This window comes from Amblyomma mixtum, chromosome 3 (assembly GCF_055824585.1).
Source record: "Amblyomma mixtum isolate Tamu chromosome 3, ASM5582458v1, whole genome shotgun sequence".
NCBI lineage: Eukaryota > Metazoa > Arthropoda > Arachnida > Ixodida > Ixodidae > Amblyomma > Amblyomma mixtum.
In genome coordinates this window covers 84800215-84823240 of record NC_143014.1, presented here as the reverse complement: position 1 = coordinate 84823240, position 23026 = coordinate 84800215, and the positions used below count along the sequence as shown (strand labels likewise).

At 46.3% G+C, this 23026-nt stretch overlaps 1 protein-coding gene across 4 annotated transcripts in view; it reads left to right on the top strand.

Moving 5' to 3' along the window:
- LOC149350824 (transcription initiation factor TFIID subunit 4-like) overlaps positions 1-23026 on the top strand; it is an 89795-nt gene that overhangs the window by 22818 nt on the left and 43951 nt on the right. For 3 of the 4 annotated variants that reach the window (XM_089579977.1, XM_089579976.1, XM_089579978.1), the window contains 2 exons: positions 664-822; positions 22405-22464. In XM_089579977.1, the coding sequence (XP_089436103.1) occupies positions 664-822; positions 22405-22464 (219 nt within the window). The remainder of the gene's footprint in view (positions 1-663; positions 823-22404; positions 22465-23026) is intronic. The other variant, XM_089579979.1, reaches the window with a different exon arrangement.

Sequence of the window (23026 nt, the reverse complement as noted above, 5' to 3'; positions counted from 1 at the left end):
AGCTTCTCGTGCCTTTTGTGCTAGAACATTAGGTTTTTTTGTTTGCAAGCAGTTTGGTGGGCATGCATGATGCCGTTCCATTTTGACACTCTGTGGTGGCATTTATTTTTATTTTTACATGTTGTATTTGAATTTGAAGTATTTTTTTTTTAAAAAGAAAGGGCCATTGAAAGTTGAATGTGTAGTGCTATTGCTGTTGCTTTACAACATTGAAAGTTTGATATACATGCGATTGAAAAAGTGCCGGTGACCTTTTAAAAAAATCTTTCTGCTTTTATGTTTGAATTCTGCTTAATGGATATATGGATTAGAATGACAAAATATCACTTGCTTTATTAAAGAGATAGTTTACTGGTAACAGTAGTCCCATTCAGCAGTTCTGTTGGTGTGTAAGGATTTAATTCACCAAATGTTAGGTTTTACCTTCAGTTAATTAAAGGTGTGAAAGCTGCATTTGTGCTTCTGGAAATGAGAGCTATGTTATGTTATTTTCATAAATATTTTAGCGTGAAGTTAGGGTTAGTAGAGAATGTGTATTGAGCTCGTGTGTTTGAGTGCACAGTTTGGCACAAGCGTTGCTTAGCTTTCTTGCTTAACATGTGCATCATAAATGACTGAAGTTCTCTTGGTGTGCGTGTGTGGCACCTGCTGCTGTTTTTGCAGAATACGATTACTCTTCAGCCGGGTATGATGCGAGGGACCTTGCTTGTGAAGACTGAAAATGGGCAGCTTCAAGTCGTGAATGTGGCTCCCAGCCTGCCACCTAACTCAACAGCCGCAACCATGTCCGGAGCACCCACTTATCGGCTTCAGTCTGTTCAGGTAGGTGGTTTTAGTTCATGTTGTGCTGCCATAGTAATTGTACGTCTAGGCCAAAAACCCCTGCCCCTGCCAGCATTGCATGGTTGTATTCTTGTGCTGCTATGCACTTGTTAGCTGGGTAGTGTGTAACACCATCGTGTCCAGGTGTAGTTCAGCTTGGATGTGAAATGTGCAAGCTGCTAGCACTTATTTATGCAGCATGTCTTTGTCACTGCATTTGTGTGCTTGCATTACAGTGGTGAATTTATTGTGCTTGTTCTATGAAGTTTGTTTTCAGAAGCATGAATGCTATTGGTGCATGGCAGCTCATGTCATGTTTTTTTTTTAGTAGCATGCTGGTTTTAACGCTTCCTGTTTTTATTTTGTAGTACTGAGACTTCCATATTTATCTGTTTGGATTTAAAAAAAATTCCTGTGTGCAAACTACTGTCCTAATTGAGAGCAAACATAGCTCACAAGTAGCCTATTATTGTCTACATTGTTTCAGACGTAATTGAACATTAGTACTTGTTTATGTTTTCTAGAAGTAAGGGCAAACTGTTGTCAGCTGCGAGTGCAGTTTTTGCAGTCTTGAGCCAAGCAGCTGATCTGACAGGCTGCCCCACCTGCTGGATGAAGAAGCAACCGAAAGCCTGGCTAAATGGGTGGGCGAGCTGCTCGCTTGTTTTGAAGCTGAATGTTGCATTTTTGCAGTGTTTTAGAGGAGCGATGGCTCTTTTTTTTTTAGTTTAATTTTAATGACCAGATGAAACAGCATTTTCAAGAAACTGTGCAACTTGCCCACAGGCCGCTGATTGCTCCTCCAACTGGCAGTGGGTACATCCCCTTGTTTTGGCTGCTGAGCAAGGTTTTCCGAAAACTGTACTCATGGGAGACTCTAGTATTTCAGTAATTACAAAAAAAAAAAGAAATCTGGCAAGTACTGATGTTTAATTACGTCCCTATAGACAGCAGTATGCTACCTTCTGAGCGATGTTAATCAGTCCATTGTAGGAGCACTTCTTTATTTGAGTGGGGCTAGAGTTTTTTACATTTCAATATTTAAGGGGCCAATCTGTTGTAATTAGCAGGTAAGGGAAGGGAAATGAGGGGCTCAATTTTTTAAAAAAATTTTCTTATGCTTTTTCTAATTAGCTGTCATCATTCAAATAATTGTGCTATTAATATCCCATTGATTAAGCCCATAAATTATATAAAAAGAAGAGAGACATTCCTCTATGCTACTTGGTTTCTGTGATTGGCTTCCTTCGTCTATAAGTCTGTTGTAAGTATTTCTCGGCATTTCAGTGCTCGCATAACATTGTTTTTCTTGTATCTGGCAGTGAAGCTAGTTATGAAACAATTTCTTTGTGGCCTTTGTATAAGGCTGTTGGTAGGCTTTGGGCTATTTCTAGCTTTCATTATTCATATCTTTTTTTGTTGATTACTGTGTCTCCCAACCTTCTCTTTTAATTTTACTTGCCTTTGAAGCTTCTGGTTTGGCTAGCAGGCCCTTTTTGAGAGCAGCTGAGCAAGAGAACTAACTTATATGCTGCCTGCTTTTTCACCAAAGCTGCCCTTAGGGCATTACACACGACATACGGCGTGTTGCGCAAATAAACACGCGCTCTAGAATGCTTCTCCCAGCTAAACGGGCGCATAGTTCGAGCTCAAATTTCGCACAGAAATGGCGTTTGGTCAGCAGAATTGTTTTATACTACGTTTGTTTGGGTTACTTACCTGATTCGATCAAAAGAAGTAGGATATTTACATCGTCGTCGTTCACATCTTCTGCGGCAACAATGAAGGAATTTCAGCCGCTCTGTCAGCGATCACACCGGTGGTGCCATCTTGTTTGTCGGCCGTGGAGATTCGGCAAGGGAGGGGGGGCCAGGCACTGATTTCCACTAGGAGGCTGAATGGCGCATCGGGCGCCCGAAAGTGAAGCCACCACAAGTAAGCGTGCTTGTCCCAGAAGTCAGCCTTTGGCAGTGCACAGAATCGGACATCAGCACGGTTTTTCAGTTTCAGTTTTGGTTTTCCACTTAGCATTTCGTCTTTTCGCCGTTTTCTACAACAATCCCTACCTGTTGCGCCATCACCTGCACGAGGAGGCCAGCAAAGTCTTTGGGAAATACGGTTCAGAAATAAGGGTCCATTGCATTGCAATGGGACGACACTAGCAGACCACAGGACGTCGCTACACACAGCAAGTATGGAGCCACGTATGCTCAGCTCTGTGTCATCCCGTTGTGCTAGCATTGCCAACTCTGCTCTTTACTGTGATGCACGTTCCCGCGCTCAAGCCCAAGTTATGCTATAAGTGGGGATAAATTTAAGAAAGAATAGGTGGAAACCTTCACCAGGCAGCCGACTTAGCAGCGACCATATTACTGAATTATGTTTAGACCGAACCAGAGTGAGGACAAGGCTACTATCTGGTGAGGTGCTGGCGGTGTTCGGTTGGTTCACATTAGCGCCTCCAAAAGGTACGATACTGCTTTTTCGACGGAGTGTGTTATGTACTGTTTCGTACTGTAGCAAGTTATTCCTGAATGGGCTTTTATTTGTGACGCTTGGTGCAGTTGACTTCTAACAGCGCTTCTCACGCGTGCTGCAGCATTCGTTTTTCTCGCCAGTCGTTTCTCTCGTGCTGTGTGGTTGAAACGTGGCTGTGCTTTGGAGTTAGGTTAAAAGCACGTGACACCCTAAAGCGATAAACATCACCTGCCATCAATGAGAGGAGTCATTGTCCGCCACCGACTCGAAACTGACACTGTGGCACCTGTATAACAAGTGGCTCTTCGAATGTAAGGATTTCTGCGCCATCGTTTGCCTTTTCTTTGCTACACGAAAATTCGGTTTTTAGATAACCTAGCCTCATCATCATTCCACTACTTCTGCATTACGCTTGGAAGACAAGAACCAGATAAGAACACCGTGTTTAATGCACGTGCCCCTTTGCCGCGGCAGGGTGAGGCCTGCATGCCGGTTTTCTTCGGTTTCTCTGAAATTACAGGGTTCTGCACACAATGCTCACATTTGTCGCGTTCTGCTTGCTTGTTCCTTCCGTACAACAGCAGACATCACACGATGTCTGCAAAAAACTGAGAACGAAAGAGCGAAAGACGCGATTTTTTGCATTGAAATACACAGTAGGCACCCGACATCCGGGACAAGCCGTCCAACTTCCGGTGGCTTCACTCACGCTCGTTGCGGAAAGCGGGAATGCAGCATCCAGCTACCTAGTGGAGATCAGTGGGGCAGGGTTGTTTTGCAAAAGGTTTGAAGAAGCTTTTTCAACTGCTTTATCGATGATCACAATAAACGTAGTTTGGCCAAAACTCCACTAAATTTCAAGTCTTTGGTGAAGGAGAGTCTTCAAACATCCCGCAAAACACCCTCTTTGCTGAACCTACACGGTCGACAAACGAGATGGCACCACAGGAAGGCTTGATTTCCTTTGCCGCAGACGATTCTAATATGCGACTTTTTTTGATAGATTGAGGCAAGTGACACAAACAAATTTAGCATGAAACAATTCTGCCAACAAATTGTCATTTCTGTGCTAAATTTGAGCTTAAACAATCCACCCATTTAGCTGAGGCAGCATTCCTACTGCTCGCGTTTATTTCCGCAACAGTCGGTAGGTAATGGATTTCCACTTTACTAGCTTTGATAGTACTAGCTTGGTATAACCTCCAAATTGAACCTTGCATTAAATGACTAAGTCGGTAGCATGGGAAGTTATTTATTGTGCCTACAGCTGAGTTTAAGTTACTCTGTAGACAAGCGTTAGGCCGTGACGTCACGGAGATGCGGCGGCGCTTGCGTTAGCAGTGACTTTTATTGTGTCGGCAAAAGGTGCTATGGTGCGGCCTGGGTTTGCCACGCTTGCGTGTTTTTGAACGTAATTCGCGATATCCCGACGAGCTGTGATGCGGTAGTTTGAGCCGCGAGGCTGAAGAAAGCAGTGGCATAATCCACAAGTTTATCGCGGTCAAATTTTGGCGAAAGCGATGGGCAGCGTTCGTGTAGCTCGACAAGTTCGGCGACGGATCTGCCGCGGCTAGTATTGCGTTTCTGCATCAAAATCTCTTCGTCCTCGTGTGCAAGCGCTGTGATTCCAAGACGTCTACCAAAAGAAAAAAAAAAAAAAACTAGCCCAGCGAAATACCCGGCATCTAAGTCTGATAGTTAGCGTCTCTTAATCCGCATGATTGCTCTTCGCGGCGAGCAGTGCACGGATCAACGGCTGCAACTCGTTCGCGTTCTGTCGGGCCCTCGTTGTAAGACGTTTTAGACGCGATATTCCGCGTGCTTGTGATCGTAAATTGAACGCAGGGGGCTCTTTTCAGATGCCAAGCGCTCGGACTACGTCCTGGACGTGTCTCGCGCAAAAAAAACAAAACAAACAAACAAACAAAAGAAAACAACAAACAAACAAAAAGTTACAGCCGATTTGCGTAGTTAATCAAATGTGAAGTAGGTGCGCTAGCACTGCTTACTCTGCTATACAGAGTGTTCCATATTTATCTGTCTGGGTTGTAAAAAATTCTCCTGCACAAACTACTTGCATATTTGGGCTCAAGCACAGATCATAGTTGGGGCGAAAGCGATGAGCAGCGTCCGTGGTGCTCAACAAGTTCGGCGACGGATCGGCCGCGGCTAGTATTGCGTTTCTGCATCAGAATCTCTTCGTCCTCGTGTGCAAGCGCTGTGATTCCAAGATGTCTACAAAAAAAAAACAAAAAAAACTAGCCCAGCGAAATACCCGGCATCGAAATCTGATAGTTTGCGTCTCTTAATCCGCATGGTTGCTCTTCAGTCGCGCGGCGAGCAGTGCACGAATCAACGGCTGCAACTCATTCGCGTTCTGTCGGGCCCTCATTATAAGACGTTTTAGACGCGATATTCCGCGTGCGTGTGATCGTAAATCGAGCGCAGGGGGCTCTTTTCAGATGCCAAGCACTCGGACTACGTCCTGGACGTGTCTCGCGCAAAAAAAAAAAAAAAAAGTTACAGCCGATTTGCGTAGTTAATCAAATGCGAAGTGTGTTCACTAGCACTGCTTACCCTGCTATACAGAGTGTTCCATATTTATCTGTCTGGGTTGTAAAAAGTTATCCTGCACAAACTACTTCCATATTTGGGGTCAAGCACAGATCATAGGGAAGCTTATGGTAGTCTGCGTTTATCAATAAATAATGTAAACATCGAAGCACAGTTCATACGGTAGCTTATGATAGTTTGCGTTTATCAATAAATAATTTAAACATCAGAACTTACCTGAATTCTTCGGAATCGGCGAAAAACTGCAGTCGTCTGCGCGGAGAATTTTCGTCTTGACAAGCTGCGCCATTACTGCGAGACGTACACCAGCTCCGAGCCGGACTATTGGTTGCTTCGCAGTTCGCCAGATGGCGCAGCGTCTCAAATACTATCCCGCTCGCCTCGATGAGAATTCTGCGCGCAGACGACTCCAGTTTTTCAACGATTCCGGGCAATCCAGGAAAGTTCCAATGTTAAATTATTTATCGAAAAGCGCAGACTGCCATGAGCTACCCAGTGGGCTGTGCTTGAGCAGAAGTAAACCAGTGGTTTCCGCAGGATTGGTTTGTGGGGGTTTAACGTCCCAAAGCGACTCTGGCTTTGAGAGACGCCGTAGTGAAGGGCTCCGGAAATTTCGACCACCTGGGGGTCTCGTGCACTGATATCGCACAGTACACTGGCCTCTAGCATATCGCCTCCATCGAAATTCGACCGCCGCGGCCGGGGTTAGCGCAGGAGAATTTTTACAACCCGGAGAGATAAATACGGAAAGTGCACCGGCGTTTTATGAGGCCGCTCTGCCTTCTCATCGTCTAAAGCCTGGCCCGCATGGAGCGTTTTTTACCCGCGAAATCGCGTCGCGCGCCCAACGCCCGCGCCGGCGTCGACGAATTCACTCCCGCATGGTCAGCAGCCGAGCGGCGCGCGCTACGGGCGACGTTGACAAGATGGCTGCGCCCTGCTCGCCCACTTCGGAATAAATACATGTCACCGCTGGATTCTTCGACGTGATAGCTCGCTCAGATGGTAGCGGTTCGCTTTTACTTCGCACAGCTCGCTCACGCGTAGAGGTATAAGCGATAACTAGCCTTTGTTTTTCAGATAATTTCGCGATTTTCAAGCTCTTAGGCCTAACTGTGTTTACCTCGCAAGAACGACACCTGGTGAAGCAGTTGTCTAGCTTTTATTCACTTGCTACATTTTCATCTATTAGCAGTTTTTCTACTTGGAACGAAAAAAGGCTCGCAATGCACCCATCGTAGTTATCAGCAATTACGGATAAAAAAATTCTTCAACACAGCGTTTATGTGCTTTGGCGTCTTGTCACTAGATGGCGCTACCGTTTACGCGTGCCCCTGATGGACGGCGCGGCCAGCTAAAAGCGACTCCTCCGAGAGACAACACGCTGCTCGGCCGTTTCGGCCGAGAAACCTGAAGCCCAAGCCTCGGTACTGTAGTGAACTAGAACTCGGTACCCTCGGTGTGTCAAACGCCCGTGTTTCCGGATAATAACTATGCTTTCCGGGAAGCACGACGCAGTTTTGGTGGTCAAGCTACAGTGCCAGAGAGAGCTCGCAAGCGCGTCTCTCTCGACCGGCGTGGCTCCGCCCAGAGTCACGTGACGCCCGTTCCGGCTCTCATTGGCCCTCTGTCGCTGCCCTCTCCTGGCGTCGGCGCGGCGTCGACGTTTTTATCTGTTTCGACAGAACCCGACGATTTGGCAAAAACGTCCTCTCCGGCGGCAAAAAAACGCTCCGGTGCCGTCGACGCCGACGAATCGCCTGGAAAAACGCTCCATGCGGGCCACGCTTAAAGCCTGGCCCGCATGGAGCGTTTTTTACCCGCGAAATCGCGTCGCGCGCCCAACGCCCGCGCCGGCGTCGACGAATTCACTCCCGCATGGTCAGCAGCCGAGCGGCGCGCGCTACGGGCGACGTTGACAAGATGGTTGCGCCCTGCTCGCCCACTTCGGAATAAATACATGTCACCGCTGGATTCTTCGACGTGATAGCTCGCTCAGATGGTAGCGGTTCGCTTTTACTTCGCACAGCTCGCCCACGCGTAGAGGTATCAGCGATAACTAGCCTTTGTTTTTCAGATAATTTCGCGATTTTCAAGCTCTTAGGCCTAACTGTGTTTACCTCGCAAGAACGACACCTGGTGAAGCAGTTGTCTAGCTTTTATTCACTTGCTACATTTTCATCTATTAGCAGTTTTTCTACTTGGAACAAAAAAAGGCTCGCAATGCACCCATCGTAGTTATCAGCAATTACGGATAAAAAAATTCTTCAACACAGCGTTTATGTGCTTTGGCGTCTTGTCACTAGATGGCGCTACCGTTTACGCGTGCCCCTGATGGACGGCGCGGCCAGCTAAAAGCGACTCCTCCGAGAGACAACACGCTGCTCGGCCGTTTCGCCCGAGAAACCCGAAGCCCAAGCCTCGGTACTATAATGAACTAGAACTCGGTACCCTCGGTGTGTCAAACGCCCGTGTTTCCGGATAATAACTATGCTTTCCGGGAAGCACGACGCAGTTTTGGTGGTCAAGCTACAGTGCCAGAGAGAGCTCGCAAGCGCGTCTCTCTCGACCGGCGTGGCTCCGCCCAGAGTCACGTGACGCCCGTTCCGGCTCTCATTGGCCCTCTGTCGCTGCCCTCTCCTGGCGTCGGCGCGGCGTCGACGTTTTTATCTGTTTCGACAGAACCCGACGATTTGGCAAAAACGTCCTCTCCGGCGGCAAAAAAACGCTCCGGTGCCGTCGACGCCGACGAATCGCCCGGAAAAACGCTCCATGCGGGCCACGCTTAAAGCCTGGCCCGCATGGAGCGTTTTTTACCCGCGAAATCGCGTCGCGCGCCCAACGCCCGCGCCGGCGTCGACGAATTCACTCCCGCATGGTCAGCAGCCGAGCGGCGCGCGCTACGGGCGACGTTGACAAGATGGTTGCGCCCTGCTCGCCCACTTCGGAATAAATACATGTCACCGCTGGATTCTTCGACGTGATAGCTCGCTCAGATGGTAGCGGTTCGCTTTTACTTCGCACAGCTCGCCCACGCGTAGAGGTATAAGCGATAACTAGCCTTTGTTTTTCAGATAATTTCGCGATTTTCAAGCTCTTAGGCCTAACTGTGTTTACCTCGCAAGAACGACACCTGGTGAAGCAGTTGTCTAGCTTTTATTCACTTGCTACATTTTCATATATTAGCAGTTTTTCTACTTGGAACGAAAAAAGGCTCGCAATGCACCCATCGTAGTTATCAGCAATTACGGATAAAAAAATTCTTCAACAGTTTATGTGCTTTGGCGTCTTGTCACTAGATGGCGCTACCGTTTACGCGTGCCCCTGATGGACGGCGCGGCCAGCTAAAAGCGACTCCTCCGAGAGACAACACGCTGCTCGGCCGTTTCGGCCGAGAAACCCGAAGCCCAAGCCTCGGTACTATAGTGAACTAGAACTCGGTACCCTCGGTGTGTCAAACGCCCGTGTTTCCGGATAATAACTATGCTTTCCGGGAAGCACGACGCAGTTTTGGTGGTCAAGCTACAGTGCCAGAGAGAGCTCGCAAGCGCGTCTCTCTCGACCGGCGTGGCTCCGCCCAGAGTCACGTGACGCCCGTTCCGGCTCTCATTGGCCCTCTGTCGCTGCCCTCTCCTGGCGTCGGCGCGGCGTCGACGTTTTTATCTGTTTCGACAGAACCCGACGATTTGGCAAAAACGTCCTCTCCGGCGGCAAAAAAACGCTCCGGTGCCGTCGACGCCGACGAATCGCCCGGAAAAACGCTCCATGCGGGCCACGCTTAAAGCCTGGCCCGCATGGAGCGTTTTTTACCCGCGAAATCGCGTAGCGCGCCCAACGCCCGCGCCGGCGTCGACGAATTCACTCCCGCATGGTCAGCAGCCGAGCGGCGCGCGCTACGGGCGACGTTGACAAGATGGCTGCGCCCTGCTCGCCCACTTCGGAATAAATACATGTCACCGCTGGATTCTTCGACGTGATAGCTCGCTCAGATGGTAGCGGTTCGCTTTTACTTCGCACAGCTCGCCCACGCGTAGAGGTATAAGCGATAACTAGCCTTTGTTTTTCAGATAATTTCGCGATTTTCAAGCTCTTAGGCCTAACTGTGTTTACCTCGCAAGAACGACACCTGGTGAAGCAGTTGTCTAGCTTTTATTCACTTGCTACATTTTCATCTATTAGCAGTTTTTCTACTTGGAACGAAAAAAGGCTCGCAATGCACCCATCGTAGTTATCAGCAATTACGGATAAAAAAATTCTTCAACACAGCGTTTATGTGCTTTGGCGTCTTGTCACTAGATGGCGCTACCGTTTACGCGTGCCCCTGATGGACGGCGCGGCCAGCTAAAAGCGACTCCTCCGAGAGGCAACACGCTGCTCGGCCGTTTCGGCCGAGAAACCCGAAGCCCAAGCCTCGGTACTATAGTGAACTAGAACTCGGTACCCTCGGTGTGTCAAACGCCCGTGTTTCCGGATAATAACTATGCTTTCCGGGAAGCACGACGCAGTTTTGGTGGTCAAGCTACAGTGCCAGAGAGAGCTCGCAAGCGCGTCTCTCTCGACCGGCGTGGCTCCGCCCAGAGTCACGTGACGCCCGTTCCGGCTCTCATTGGCCCTCTGTCGCTGCCCTCTCCTGGCGTCGGCGCGGCGTCGACGTTTTTATCTGTTTCGACAGAACCCGACGATTTGGCAAAAACGTCCTCTCCGGCGGCAAAAAAACGCTCCGGTGCCGTCGACGCCGACGAATCGCCCGGAAAAACGCTCCATGCGGGCCACGCTTAAAGCCTGGCCCGCATGGAGCGTTTTTTACCCGCGAAATCGCGTCGCGCGCCCAACGCCCGCGCCGGCGTCGACGAATTCACTCCCGCATGTTCAGCAGCCGAGCGGCGCGCGCTACGGCCGCGTACGTTGACAAGATGGCTGCGCCCTGCTCGCCCACTTTGGAATGAATACATGTCACCGCTGTATTCTTCGACGCGATAGCTCGCTCAAAAGGTAGCGGTTCGCTTTTACTTCGCACAGCTCGCCCACGCGTAGAGGTATAAGCGATAACTAGCCCTTGTTTTTCAGATAATTTGGCGATTTTCAAGCTCCTAGGCCTAACTAAATACAGTGTGTTTACCTCGCAAGAACGACACCTGGTGAAGCAGTTGTCTAGCTTTTAGTCACTTGCTACATTTTCATCTATTTGCAGTTTTTCTTCTTGGAACGAAAAAAGGCTCGCAATGCACCCATCGTAGTTATCAGTAATTACGGATAAAAAATTTCTTCAACACAGCGTTGATGTGCTTGGCGTCTTTTCACTAGATGGCGCTACCGTTTACGCGGCGCGGCCAGCTAAAAGCGACTCCTCCGAAAGACAACACGCTCCTCGGCCGTTTCGGCCGAGAAACCCCAAGCCTCGGTACTATTGTGAACTAGAACTCGGTACCCTCGGAGCGCCAAATGCCCGTCTTTCCGGGAAGCACGACGCAGTTTTGGTGGTCAAACTACAGTGCCAGAGTACGGCCGCGCATCGAGCGGCCGTGGTCAGAGAGAGCTCACGAGCGCGTCTCTCTCGGCCGGCGTGGCCCCGTCCAGAGTCACGTGACGACCGCTCCGGCTCTCATTGGCCCTCTGTCGCTGCCCTCTCCCGGCGTCGGCGCGGCGTCGACGTTTTTTTCTGTTTCGACAGAACCCGACGATTTGGCGAAAACGCCCTCTCCGGCGGCAAAAAAACGCTCCGGTGCCGTCGACGCCGACGAATCGCCCGGAAAAACGCTCCATGCGGGCCAGGCTTAAGACGAGCTACGTGGCGTCGCCACCGTCTCCTTCGCGCCTCAAGCTCACGGAGGGAGAGAGCAGGGGCGGCTTGCACGAAGCAAAAAGAGTCTTATTCGCAATGTACAACCTCCCTAGGTTTTGATTAAAGGTTAGGCGCATTGCTAGTTCATTTTGCTGGTGGTCGCCTCAAGCGCGCCACGAACCCCGACTAAAACACACAAGCTTTTAGTTGGCGTGGTGGTGCGCTTGAGTTGGCTTGAGGTGATCAGCGACGAAGTGAACTAGCTATGCGCCTTTCCTTTTCTCAAAACTGAGAGTGGTGCAAGCAGGTACAGGCTTCGGAATGCCTAGGCGAATTCCGTGATTGCGGCTAGAAGCGCTACGCACACACACACAAAAAAAAAGCTGTTGCCAATTGCCTAATTCGGCGTTCATAGCGAGCCACTAAGCGCGACGCTTGAAGCAGCACTCTGGTGGTAGTACTACGTGCGGCGCGTAGTTTTTCTCAGTGTTCACTTTCGCGAGCTTGAACAAGTGTTTCTTTTTCAACACCGGCCTTGTAAAACGATTAAATGTCGCTAGAATCACGGCAAAGTCACGCAGTGTTATTTCCCAGATTTGCATGCTGCGTTTTTGCCTACACGCCGCGCCGTTGGCGACCGCAGCGTCCCGTTTGTTTACAACAATGACGCTTGTCTATACTACTCATGGAGGAAGGAAAACTCAGAAGAAGCCCTCGCTATCCGAGCCGCACGTCAATCAGTCAGTCAGTCAATCAACTTCATTTAGCCAAAGGGTGGTAGCTTCCTCCCCCGTGAGCCTCAGCATAAGCCGAGGGCCCGGGGGTTGGGCTACCGGGCCGGGGACGGTGCCGTTGGTCGGTCACAGCCTCGGCCGCCAGGCTGATGAGCTTTTTCTGCGTAGCGGGATCCTCGCTTTGTAGCAAATCGTCCCAGGCTGTTTAAGTGTGCTGGAAGTCACGCGCTTTCGCAAGGACTACTGGGGGTCTGGCCGACGGCGCAGCCAATGTGTAACGCCGGGCGCAGCGACGTCGTCTGCTGCAATGCCTGCTGCGCATGCGCAAGCGGGCCTCGACGGGGGGAGTAGGGGGAACCGACTTCAAAGAATGTGAGGTAACCGCCTCTCCTGAGTTCTTTCTTTCCTCCATCTACTCATCTACACACCATATCTATACGTTAGGGTTACGTGGGCGGTTTACAGGTGGGTTAACGGAGTTGTGCTTTTCTTGCGGACAAAGGAGTGTCTGTCACACTAAATCTCACTTGGGAGGTGAGGGATTTGATATATAAGTTGTTCATGGTGAGTTTGATCTACTAAATTAGCCTTGATATCGAGGGATTATAGTGCAGTTGTGCTAACAAATCTGTTGGGGCAGAGGCTTTTGCTGTGTTTAGGGTTAAGGGCTTTTAGGCACATGTTCAGGAAAAAAGTGCACAATAAATTGTGCACTGTTCATTTGGCATGTATTAGGTATTCTTTAACCATCTTTGTATTTTTCTTATATCCTATTATATTATTTTTCCTCTAAACTTTCTTTAATCGAGGCATTATTGTGCTGTTGTGCTAATGAATCTGTTAGGGCAGAGACTTTGGCAATTTCCTCACTGGCGTCCCAGAACCCTCCTCGCAGCGCCGCCTCTCCTCCTCCGCTCTTTTCTCCCTTCTCCTCTTTTTTTCTTTCACGGCTGTTGCGCTCTTCGGTCTATTCCTCCGGCGAGTCTGCCTCCGCGCACCGCCGCCGCGAATCTGCGCGTCTTCTGAACCGCGGCCTGGTCAGCGCGCCTCTCAATGTGCTGACGCATGAACACGTAGGTGGTGGTGGAAACGTTTATTGCCAATGATGTAAATCGTAGGGGGCGCCTGGTTTGCCGCAAAAGTTTGCATGATTACGAGAATTGGTCTGGGTATCGGGCATGCAGCAGTATTGGGTATTGAGCGGTCCGGGGTTTGTAGTTGTCGCCAATGTGCAGCGTGCGCTATGGTGAGGGACGGAGCGGGGGGTGCGTATTACCTTCTTTTGTCTCGGTAATACGAGAGAATATCACGGAAGGAGACCAGGTAGTGCGCGGGCCGCGGGCGAACGGACCGTCGTGTGAATCGCCCTTTAACGCCATTTTAAGTACGTGCGCAGTCGCCTTCTTTGCGCGGGGAACGTGCCGGCCACACAAATGGCTCGAAGGGCAACGCGAAAATCGCGAGCCGGCCGCCCTAGAAGCTCGCCAGGAGCAGAACAGCTGTGAAAGACAATACTAGCAGAATCGCTTTATTAAGGCGAAAGCCTTTAATGCCTCATACTGTCGTGAGCAGGGAATGCACTACCTGGTCTCCTTCCGTGATATTCTCTCGTATTACCGAGACAAAAGAAGGGAATACGCACCCCCCGCTCCGTCCCTCACCATAGCGCAGGCTGCACATTGGCGACAACTGCTGCATGCCCGATACCCAGACCAATACTCGTAATCATGCAAACTTTTGCGGCAAACCAGGCGCCCCCTACGATTTACATCATTGGCAATAAACGTTTCCACCACCACCTACGTGTTCATGCGTCAGCACATTGAGAGGCGCGCTGACCAGGTCCAGAAGACGCGCAGATTCGCGGCGGCGGTGCGCGGAGACAGACTCGCCGGAGGAATAGACCGAAGAGCGCAACAGCCGTGAAAGAAAAAAAGAGAAGGGAGAAAAGAGCGGAGGAGGAGAGGCGGCGCTGCGAGGAGGGTTCTGGGACGCCAGTGAGGAAATTGCCGAGACTTTGACTGTGTTTAGGGTTAAGGGCTTGGATGCACATGTTCAGGGAAAAAGTGCACAATAAATTGTGCACTGTTCTTGTGACATGTATTAAGTATTCTCTAACCATCTTTGTCTTGTTCTGATATTATATTATATTATTTTGCCTGCAAATTTTCTTTAATTTAGGCATTATTGTGCTGTTGTGCTAATGTTTCTGTTAGGGCAGAGGCTTTGACTAATGTTTAGGGTTAAGGGCTTTGATGCACATGTTCAGGAAAAAAGTGCACAATAAATTGTGCACTGTTCTTTGACATTTATTAGGTATTCTTTAACCATCTTTGTCTTGTTCTTATTATATTATTTTCCCTGCAAATTTTCTTTAATCGAGGCATTATTGTGCTGTTGTGCTAATGAATCTTTTAAGGCAGAGGCTTTGACTGTGTTTAGGGTTAAGGGCTTTGCTGCACATGTTCAAAAAAAGTGCACAATAAATTGTGCACTGTTCTTTGACATTTATTAGGTATTCTTTAACCATCTTTGTCTTGTTCTTATTATATTATTTTCCCTGCAAATTTTCTTTAATCGAGGCATTATTGTGCTGTTGTGCTAATGAATCTTTTAAGGCAGAGGCTTTGACTGTGTTTAGAATAAATTGTGCACTGTTCTTTGACATTTATTAGGTATTCTTTAACCATCTTTGTCTTGTTCTTATTATATTATTTCCCTGCAAATTTTCTTTAATCGAGGCATTATTGTGCTGTTGTGCTAATGAATCTGTTAAGGCAGAGGCTTTGACTGTGTTTAGGGTTAAGGGCTTTGATGCGCATGGTCAAAAAAAGTGCACAGTAAATTTTGCACTGTTCTTGTGACATGTATTAGGTATTCTTTAACCATCTTTGTCTTGTTCTGATACCCTATTATGTTATTTTGCCTGCAAATTTTCATTAGGCTTGTGCAATTATGGATGATACATTTATGGCAGATGTAAGCATGCACCTTTTTTTTGCTGAGGGCTATCTTGTTTTAATTAAAACTAAGGAGCTGACTTGTTAATATTTTTGCTGAAATAATTATTTCACAAGCCAATATACTATTATGAATATTATGAATTATGAATATTATGAATTTCTCTTGTCCAGATTTTTGCCTAGTGTTCTGGCATTCTTTACCTTGTGCTGGGAACAGGCCATGGGATAGTCACTGCACGAATTTTTTAAAGAACAGGCTAGCCTGATCCAACAAAATAAAGTGACTTACTCTGTAGACTTAAATGTTGTACCGATGGCCCAAGTAGCTTGTCAAGGAAAAGGCGCACAAGTAAAATTGTCAGCTTCATTCGCTCCTAGCAATGGTGCCGTGGTCCTAGTTTTTTGCATTCAGTGAAGACTATCATAAACTGGTTTATTCACTGCTTAGTAATATGAAATTATGTTGAATAGTTGCTTTCTATATGCAGGTCTGCCAGGAGTGGCTTTGTGTGCTTGTAATTATTTGCATGGTTTGGTGTAGAGGCCAATACTAATTATGACAAACCTGTTAGCCGCCTGCACTAGCCTCTAACCGGACATGACCAGTTTCTTAACCACCGTTTATTAACTCCTTGGTGTCTATTAATGTGTTTGTGTACAGTGTCCTTGTAGTAGTCTTTAGCATTTACCTCTAGACAGGACATTTTTTTTTAAGTATTGCCAGTGCTACAGCTGCTTCTATTTTCAGTGACTAGATGTACCTGTTGCTAACCTTACAATGGCATAAATAGTCTAAATTGAAGTGACCATTTCATAGGTGCAAAAACGGGGGACAAATTTATGTTTAAGGTAAAAGTGCTTAGTTAAAATTGGTAGAGAAAGCTTACTTGACAGGTAGTGATGTCCTGTGTTAAAGGCCACTGCATGTGTGACCACAGCTGTCTGTGGCCCTGTGGCTGGGCTCGCATACCACTTCCAGCACTGCAAAGCTCTAGAGCTGGATAACTTTCTGTCTGGAACCGCAGAGCACTGGAAGAGTTGCTTGAGCCTGACTGCACATTCCAGTCACTCGTGCAGAGAGGTCTGCATTTGTTTGACATGGAATGTACAGCTGTTAATTAATCACCTTCGGTAATGTGTGTTCAGAGTCTTCAGTAAATTTCTGTGCTGTGATGAAATGTCTATGTTCAGAAATATTGAAATTGCACAGGTCTCATTACACTTACCGTATATACTCGTGTAAGGGCCGCATCCCCAGCTTGGTAGCTGGTATTTGGAAAAAAAAAAAAAGTCAGCTAACAGAATTGCTTCATGTGTGCGTAATTTGCCCGCATGGTAGGTAACGCTGGGAGCTGATAGACAATAACTGCCTGCGAGACTTGGTACGACCACGCACGCGTCTTCCCGCGCCTCGGACTCCGTCTGGAACTGTGAACATGCAGTGCTGCAGGACTGCTAACTCGTCCTGCGCACTCAGTGTTTGCACCATAAAGGACAAAACGTTATGCTGCACAAAAAAACTAGAATTAGAATGGGGTGCACCTACGCCAGTGACGACGCGCAGCCCACCTGGCTTGGGCGCCGTAGTGGTGCATCGTTCGCCAGCTGTCATTAGGCCTAGCGTGCTACATCGACACTGCACCGAAAGTGCTTTGAATCTAGTCACGGTTTACTGTAAAAGGTGTAACATTTTTACTAGTTCGCCAAACAATAACCTCACATTAAAATGAACGTGTAATTGATTTCTGCGAGACAGTGGAGCGCGCCGAAAAGCAGGCCAGGTGAACGCCACCTCACACTGACGGCGGCGGGTCGCACGCGAGGCGGGCCACTCCGAACCGTCGGTCATTCGAGAGCCAGATCTTCGGAGGATCTTGATCTTAACTTAGAATCACGTGAACCCTGCCAGTAAATTGATCTAGCAATCTGATTTACTTTATGCGGTTAATTCTTGCCGGTCGACGGGCGTACGTCCTATCACCCATGCTTTCAATGCATTATGTATTTGAAGGATTCACCGGGACAGTGCTGATTTGTCATAAAAATGCGTGTCGCAGCATAAAAAAAAAGACGCATAATCAAGACACCGTTATGGTCCTGTGTTAGGGCCGCGCCCCATCAAAACTGTGGACAAAAAGTGCGGCCCTTAGATGAGTATATACAGTATTATAGGGTTTCTCGTAGTGAAGACTCAGAGGGCCTGCACTTGTGTGACATGTAGTGTACAGCTGCTAAAGATATCGCCCATGATAGTGTGTGCAGCTGTGTGAAGACCCTTCAGTAAATTTCTGTGCTGTGTTGAAATGTCTCTGCTTTGAGAGATGTTCAGAAATGTTTGAGTAGCACAGCTCTCATTACATTTATTTTAGGGTTTCTTTCAGTGAAGTCTTTACCAGCATGCATCATGCATCGCAAAATATGGTTTAGGCTATGTTCTCAAAGTGTCACATTTCAGTCATTGATGACTGCACCCGTTCGACCACAAAGAAGCCATAGGCTGTGCCTGCGAAAATTTCTTCAATTCTTATAAGCTGTTAGTGTTCCGTTTGGTTTGCTTTCAAAAAGATTTTAAGCTGTGAAGCATGGGCTTACTGTGTAGCTCCTGGCAGTGCCATGTTATGAAGATATTGTGTGAAGTGTTTGGTAAAAATGTGATCTGGTCTTAATCCTCTCTGTGGGGCTTTGGTTCATAATTTTAGTGATAACTTTGTTTAGTACAAGCTCTACTGGTTAGTTCAGCTCATTGTGCACTTGGTACACAACGCACCTTTTAATACAGCAAAAATATAGTCGTAAACAAGCGTCAGCAGTCTTTATGCATGCATGTGTGTGTGATATCTTAATACTAAATACATCTTCAAAATGGCTAAGTACTTGTGTAAACCTGTTGAAATTGAGACTGAACTGTTCTTGTATGTTTAATGGCATAGTAATGGCATTAAACATACAAGAATGTTTAATGTTTAATGGCTATTTATATGACCTGGAGCTCTCATGCAATGTGATTTTAACATCAGCTAATCATGGATTATGGTATCATCATGTGTGATACCCTGCATGGATTTCAACCCTTTTTTGGTGGTGTAGGAACATGTTCGAATGTTTTTCTTTATGTACATTAAGATTTAGCTTTGTGTGGTGGGTAAGGGGGATAGGTATGGCAGTCTGAACAAAAGCTGACTAGTTCTATTCTGGTTACCATGAATTTTAAATGCAAGGGTTCTTTTTCATAAACTAACTTGATAAGAAAAGTACTTGTAGGGCATGGCAACTTGATGGCATGTATGACAGTGTTTGGGCATAGCCGGCGTCAGTAATATGACGGACTCACCAGTTTGTTTTATACACAGCGTGGCTGAGCTCTTCTAATATTTGTACAGTTCATGCTTTGAGGTTCCTGTAATGAATGATCTCTTTTCCGTAGTAGTGAACACTTTTGAAGGCAAAGCAGATACTGACACATTGGTTAGAGTAGCACTAAATGGTCAGTTTGTACCATTAACCTAAAAAAATGTGATGACTGGCGACATTTTTTTTTATATCTGTGTGACTTAGCACATAGCAGCAGTAAAGGGATATTAGTCATTTTTGCTGGGGCGACTGTGCAATCTACTGTTTGTGTCATGCCAGGTATTGCCTAGGCTTCTGGTTTTTCTACTGTTTCAGGTTAAGAAGCATGGATTAAGTGTTTTTATTTCGGTTCGTAAATTGGGGTAATTCAGGGTATGGTGTTGCGAACGTGCTAAAAGGAGGGAAGAACAGGAAAAAATTCTGCTGTTTTGTCAAGCACTACAAAGGGACCAGCATTGAGTGTTATATTAATAGTCACTGTTGTGCTAAAAGCTGTAATAATACAGTTAATAATACAGCTTTAATAATAAGCTTTAATACAGTTGTAGGAAAGACCGTTGGCTCCAGAATTCCCTGTGGCTTGGTCTTTCCTACACTGTAAATAAATCAGAAGAGTATTAGAATTTGCTCCCATTAGTCTTACAGTGCTTCGCACTTATATTAACTGTCACCTCTACATTAAAAAAATTCAGTATAGTTTAGAGTAGAAATGAAAGGCAGGTGACCTTTTGGCTGGAACAGGAAATTGCTTCTGCCCCTGCTTTGAATTAGCCTTCATATTGCACCTCATGCAACAATTTGAGCTGCATCCATTCTGGAAAGTGGCAAAGAGGCCATTTTGAGGGTGTTCTACAAAATTTTGTAAGTGGGCACTTAAGGTGGTTTCATTTATTTTCTCTTTTCTTAGACAAAGTGGAGTTAAGGGACATATACCGTGTCTACTACTTTTAATATGTGTTTGGTCACCTTTTTAATGAAAAACATGCTGTACATATGGCTGTTTCTTTACTGCCTAATCACATAGCTGGATCATTGCAGGAATCATGATAGGTGGGGGGTATTCACATTTCTATTTTGATGGTAGCTGTGTGTTAAACTCCGCCTGGTCATCTCCATTTATAATCCTCCTAAAGGTCCATTGAGCATTCTGTATTTCAGGTTGTAACGTACATTTCTCCACTCACTTGTCTAGGGGGCTTGAAGGATGCGCTCGAGTGTGTATTGACGACATTTGTCACTAATTTATTTAACTCGATGAAGCTTTATCAGGCATCAGAAGTAAATCATGTTCCATAGGAAAGCACATGTATGGTAAGGTGTTGTTTCGAACCCCAGGCAACTTGTAAATGATGCCCAATGCACTGCACTTTTCGTGTGCTGTGTCCAGACAGGTGTGTGGAGTACTGTGGAATGATGGCTTAGCTAGAGGCTTAGCCTGATGATCGAAAGTCAACTTACTGCAGCCAGCATGGCCAAAATGACGTGCGGTTGATTGTTAGATCACATGAGTATGTCATGCAAGTGATGGTGGTATTGCCAGAGGTCTGAGGAAATTATTGTTCTGCAGCAAGGCCAGAAGGCCCAGTAGTGACATGCACTGAATTAACATCACACTGCCGTAGTCAAAACTTTTGTGTCCTTTCGAGCCATACCAACTTCAGGTAACTTGCATCCACAGTCAACTTCTGATAATTTGAACTTGGAAGGGACTGAAATTTACTTTCGAGTTAGGAAGAATTTGAGTGGAACCTTATAATACGCTTGCTGTTGTTGGAGCCAAAGCATCAGTTTCAATATACAGGAAGTTCAAATTAGTGCCAGCCAGTAAACTGTGTCAGCTCTTGTAGAGGTGCCACACTCATTCACCCATTGTGTCACGGGGCTATTTGACATGAGTGGATTGAAGAAACCGGTCTTTCTATAATGCGGCACCCCCAGAAGAAAAAATATATACCATATTTAGTCATATGCAATTCTTGTCCATAGCATTAGTGGCCCAAAAAAAAGGCCACAGACTTGAGCAGTGGCTTGTTATGCTATGCATGGCGCAGGCACATATGAAAGTATCACAAATGTAGTTTTCGAGTGCCTCAAAGGACTCTACTACCTGTGGTGGTATAGATTCTGACACTGCGTTTAATTTTATAATGCAATTTTTGTTATTGAAATACTGGGATGCATCCTTTTGTACTTTTCTCATTGTGGCTGGCCGGTAATGGTCCATCAACTTGGACCCATTTTAAACTTCCCAGGAATGTTCAAGCCATTTAGAAGCAGGTCATGGAAATGAAGAACACGCTTAACTGACCTAGTCCAAATGTGGCTCGTGTATCAGTGGTATTAAAGTCATTTTGTAGCTGTAGTCTCTTATGAGGGTGTCCAGAAGTATTGTTATTTGCAGTAGCTTCAGCTGGCTGCTTTCAAGTTGTGGTGCTGCTTTTGTGCTTCTTGATCAGGCACGTGAAATGATCTCTGATGATCTTTTTATGTACCTGAGGTGCAGACTGCTATTTCATATTCCTTAATGGATTTGTAACATTTAGACAAAAGAGGTGTACATAAATTGGCTTTGGAGCCAGCACTTCCCTTTTAGTTAAAAGTTGCTAAACATGTCACCAAGGGTCAAGGTAAGCTTGCGAAATAATACCTTTTTTTTTTTTTAGTGCATTAAAGGCACTTTGGTTTGCTAGTAGGGAAATATGCCATTTTTATATTGTCATCTTTTTTATGTAGTGGCACATGCGTCATGCAGTGGATGGGGCCAAAATTGCACCCTAGCTTGTTGCTATTCTTATTTTAGTAACAGGGACTGTACTAGTTGACTAAACTTCTTGAGTGCAGAATGTGCTAGAGTGAGGTTTATCCCTCCTGTGCTTATATTAAGTTAGATGCACAGAAGCATGTGTCTAAGACGTTATGAGAATGATAACTGAAAATATGAACAAATGACAGCGTATCCTAAATGTTGCTGCCTCATGTTGGTAGTAGGTACCGAGTTGTGTGCAGACAAATGTGCCCAAGTAAGACTCGCTCATTTGATACTGGCTAGGAGACTTGTTACTATTAATTTTTTTGCTAAAAGTAATCTTTGTATTCATAAAATCAGATACGGTTCTCTCTCGTAGAGTTTACAGGCCTTTCGCCTTGTAAGAACCATGAGCATCCATGAGCCATGAGGTCATAAGTATTACTCCTGAGTAAACTCCCGAGTAATTAGAGTTTACAGGCTCCAAGAGTCAATTTACAGGCCTTTACACATGTCATGAGCCAAGGCATGAATTTTTATGTCATGGTCAAAATTGGTCGGTAATGAGCTTACTTTACCATCATACTATAGCACGCAATCAAGCATTATGTCTGATAACTCTCACTTTAGCTTTGTTGGGATCCTTTTTGCACTGCCCGTGTTTTAGTGCAAGTACAGAAGCATGTACATGCTGCTGGTTGTGGTTTTATGCCCATTTCACAAAAAGTGGCCTTGAAAACATGCACACTTGTAGCACTGAGTTATGATGTAGCCAAAGCATTGCAACATTTCTAATTAATACCGTAAAAATGAATTGGTTGCCTGTGCAGTGTTCTTGTGTGTATTAATTGCCTTGAAAAATTTGGGAGAAGAGGGGTTGTTGATATGTAGAGGAGTTCCTGTAATTGAAGTAGTAACATTTGTGCTGGTAGTTAAAGAGGCCTATCATTGCAGAATTGCAGACATCAAACTCCTCTAGTTCGTCGTGCTCCTATTCACGAGCACATGAAACAGGTGAGAATAACATACCCTTTATTTTCTTCAGTTTCTTAACTATTATGCAGTAATTTGTGCTGCTCCACACTTATTGTGCATGTTTCGCCATTTTACCAGCATTACACCAGCAATGTACAGCCTCTGTTTGTGTCTTTCAGATGTGTAAGTGGTTATGGGTTTCCTGCTTCTGGTGGGCAGTTACTGCTACTTGCTTTGAGCCTGCAAAAGTAACACTGTTTCAGTTTTTATCACCTGCTTGTTGCAGTCTTTAGGGGGGCAGCTTGTTCTAAATTGGCCGTTTTCAATGGGCTTAGTTTGTGGGACCAAAAACTGTCTAGCTTTTGCATGTAACTTGCTCCATTATATTGGTAGTACGCTAGGCAAGCATGACCTCAGATCATTTTGTACCACAACTAGCAGCTTGCATTTTTGGCTGTTTTGGCAATATGGTGACACATGCAGTCATGCAGAGTCCAGTTTTCTAGTGCTGGGCATCTGCATTGTTCAGAGCTGTTGGGAAGTATTGCTTGAATTAACAAAGGTTTTAGAAGAGAATGTTTTATTTGTCATTGTTTGTGTC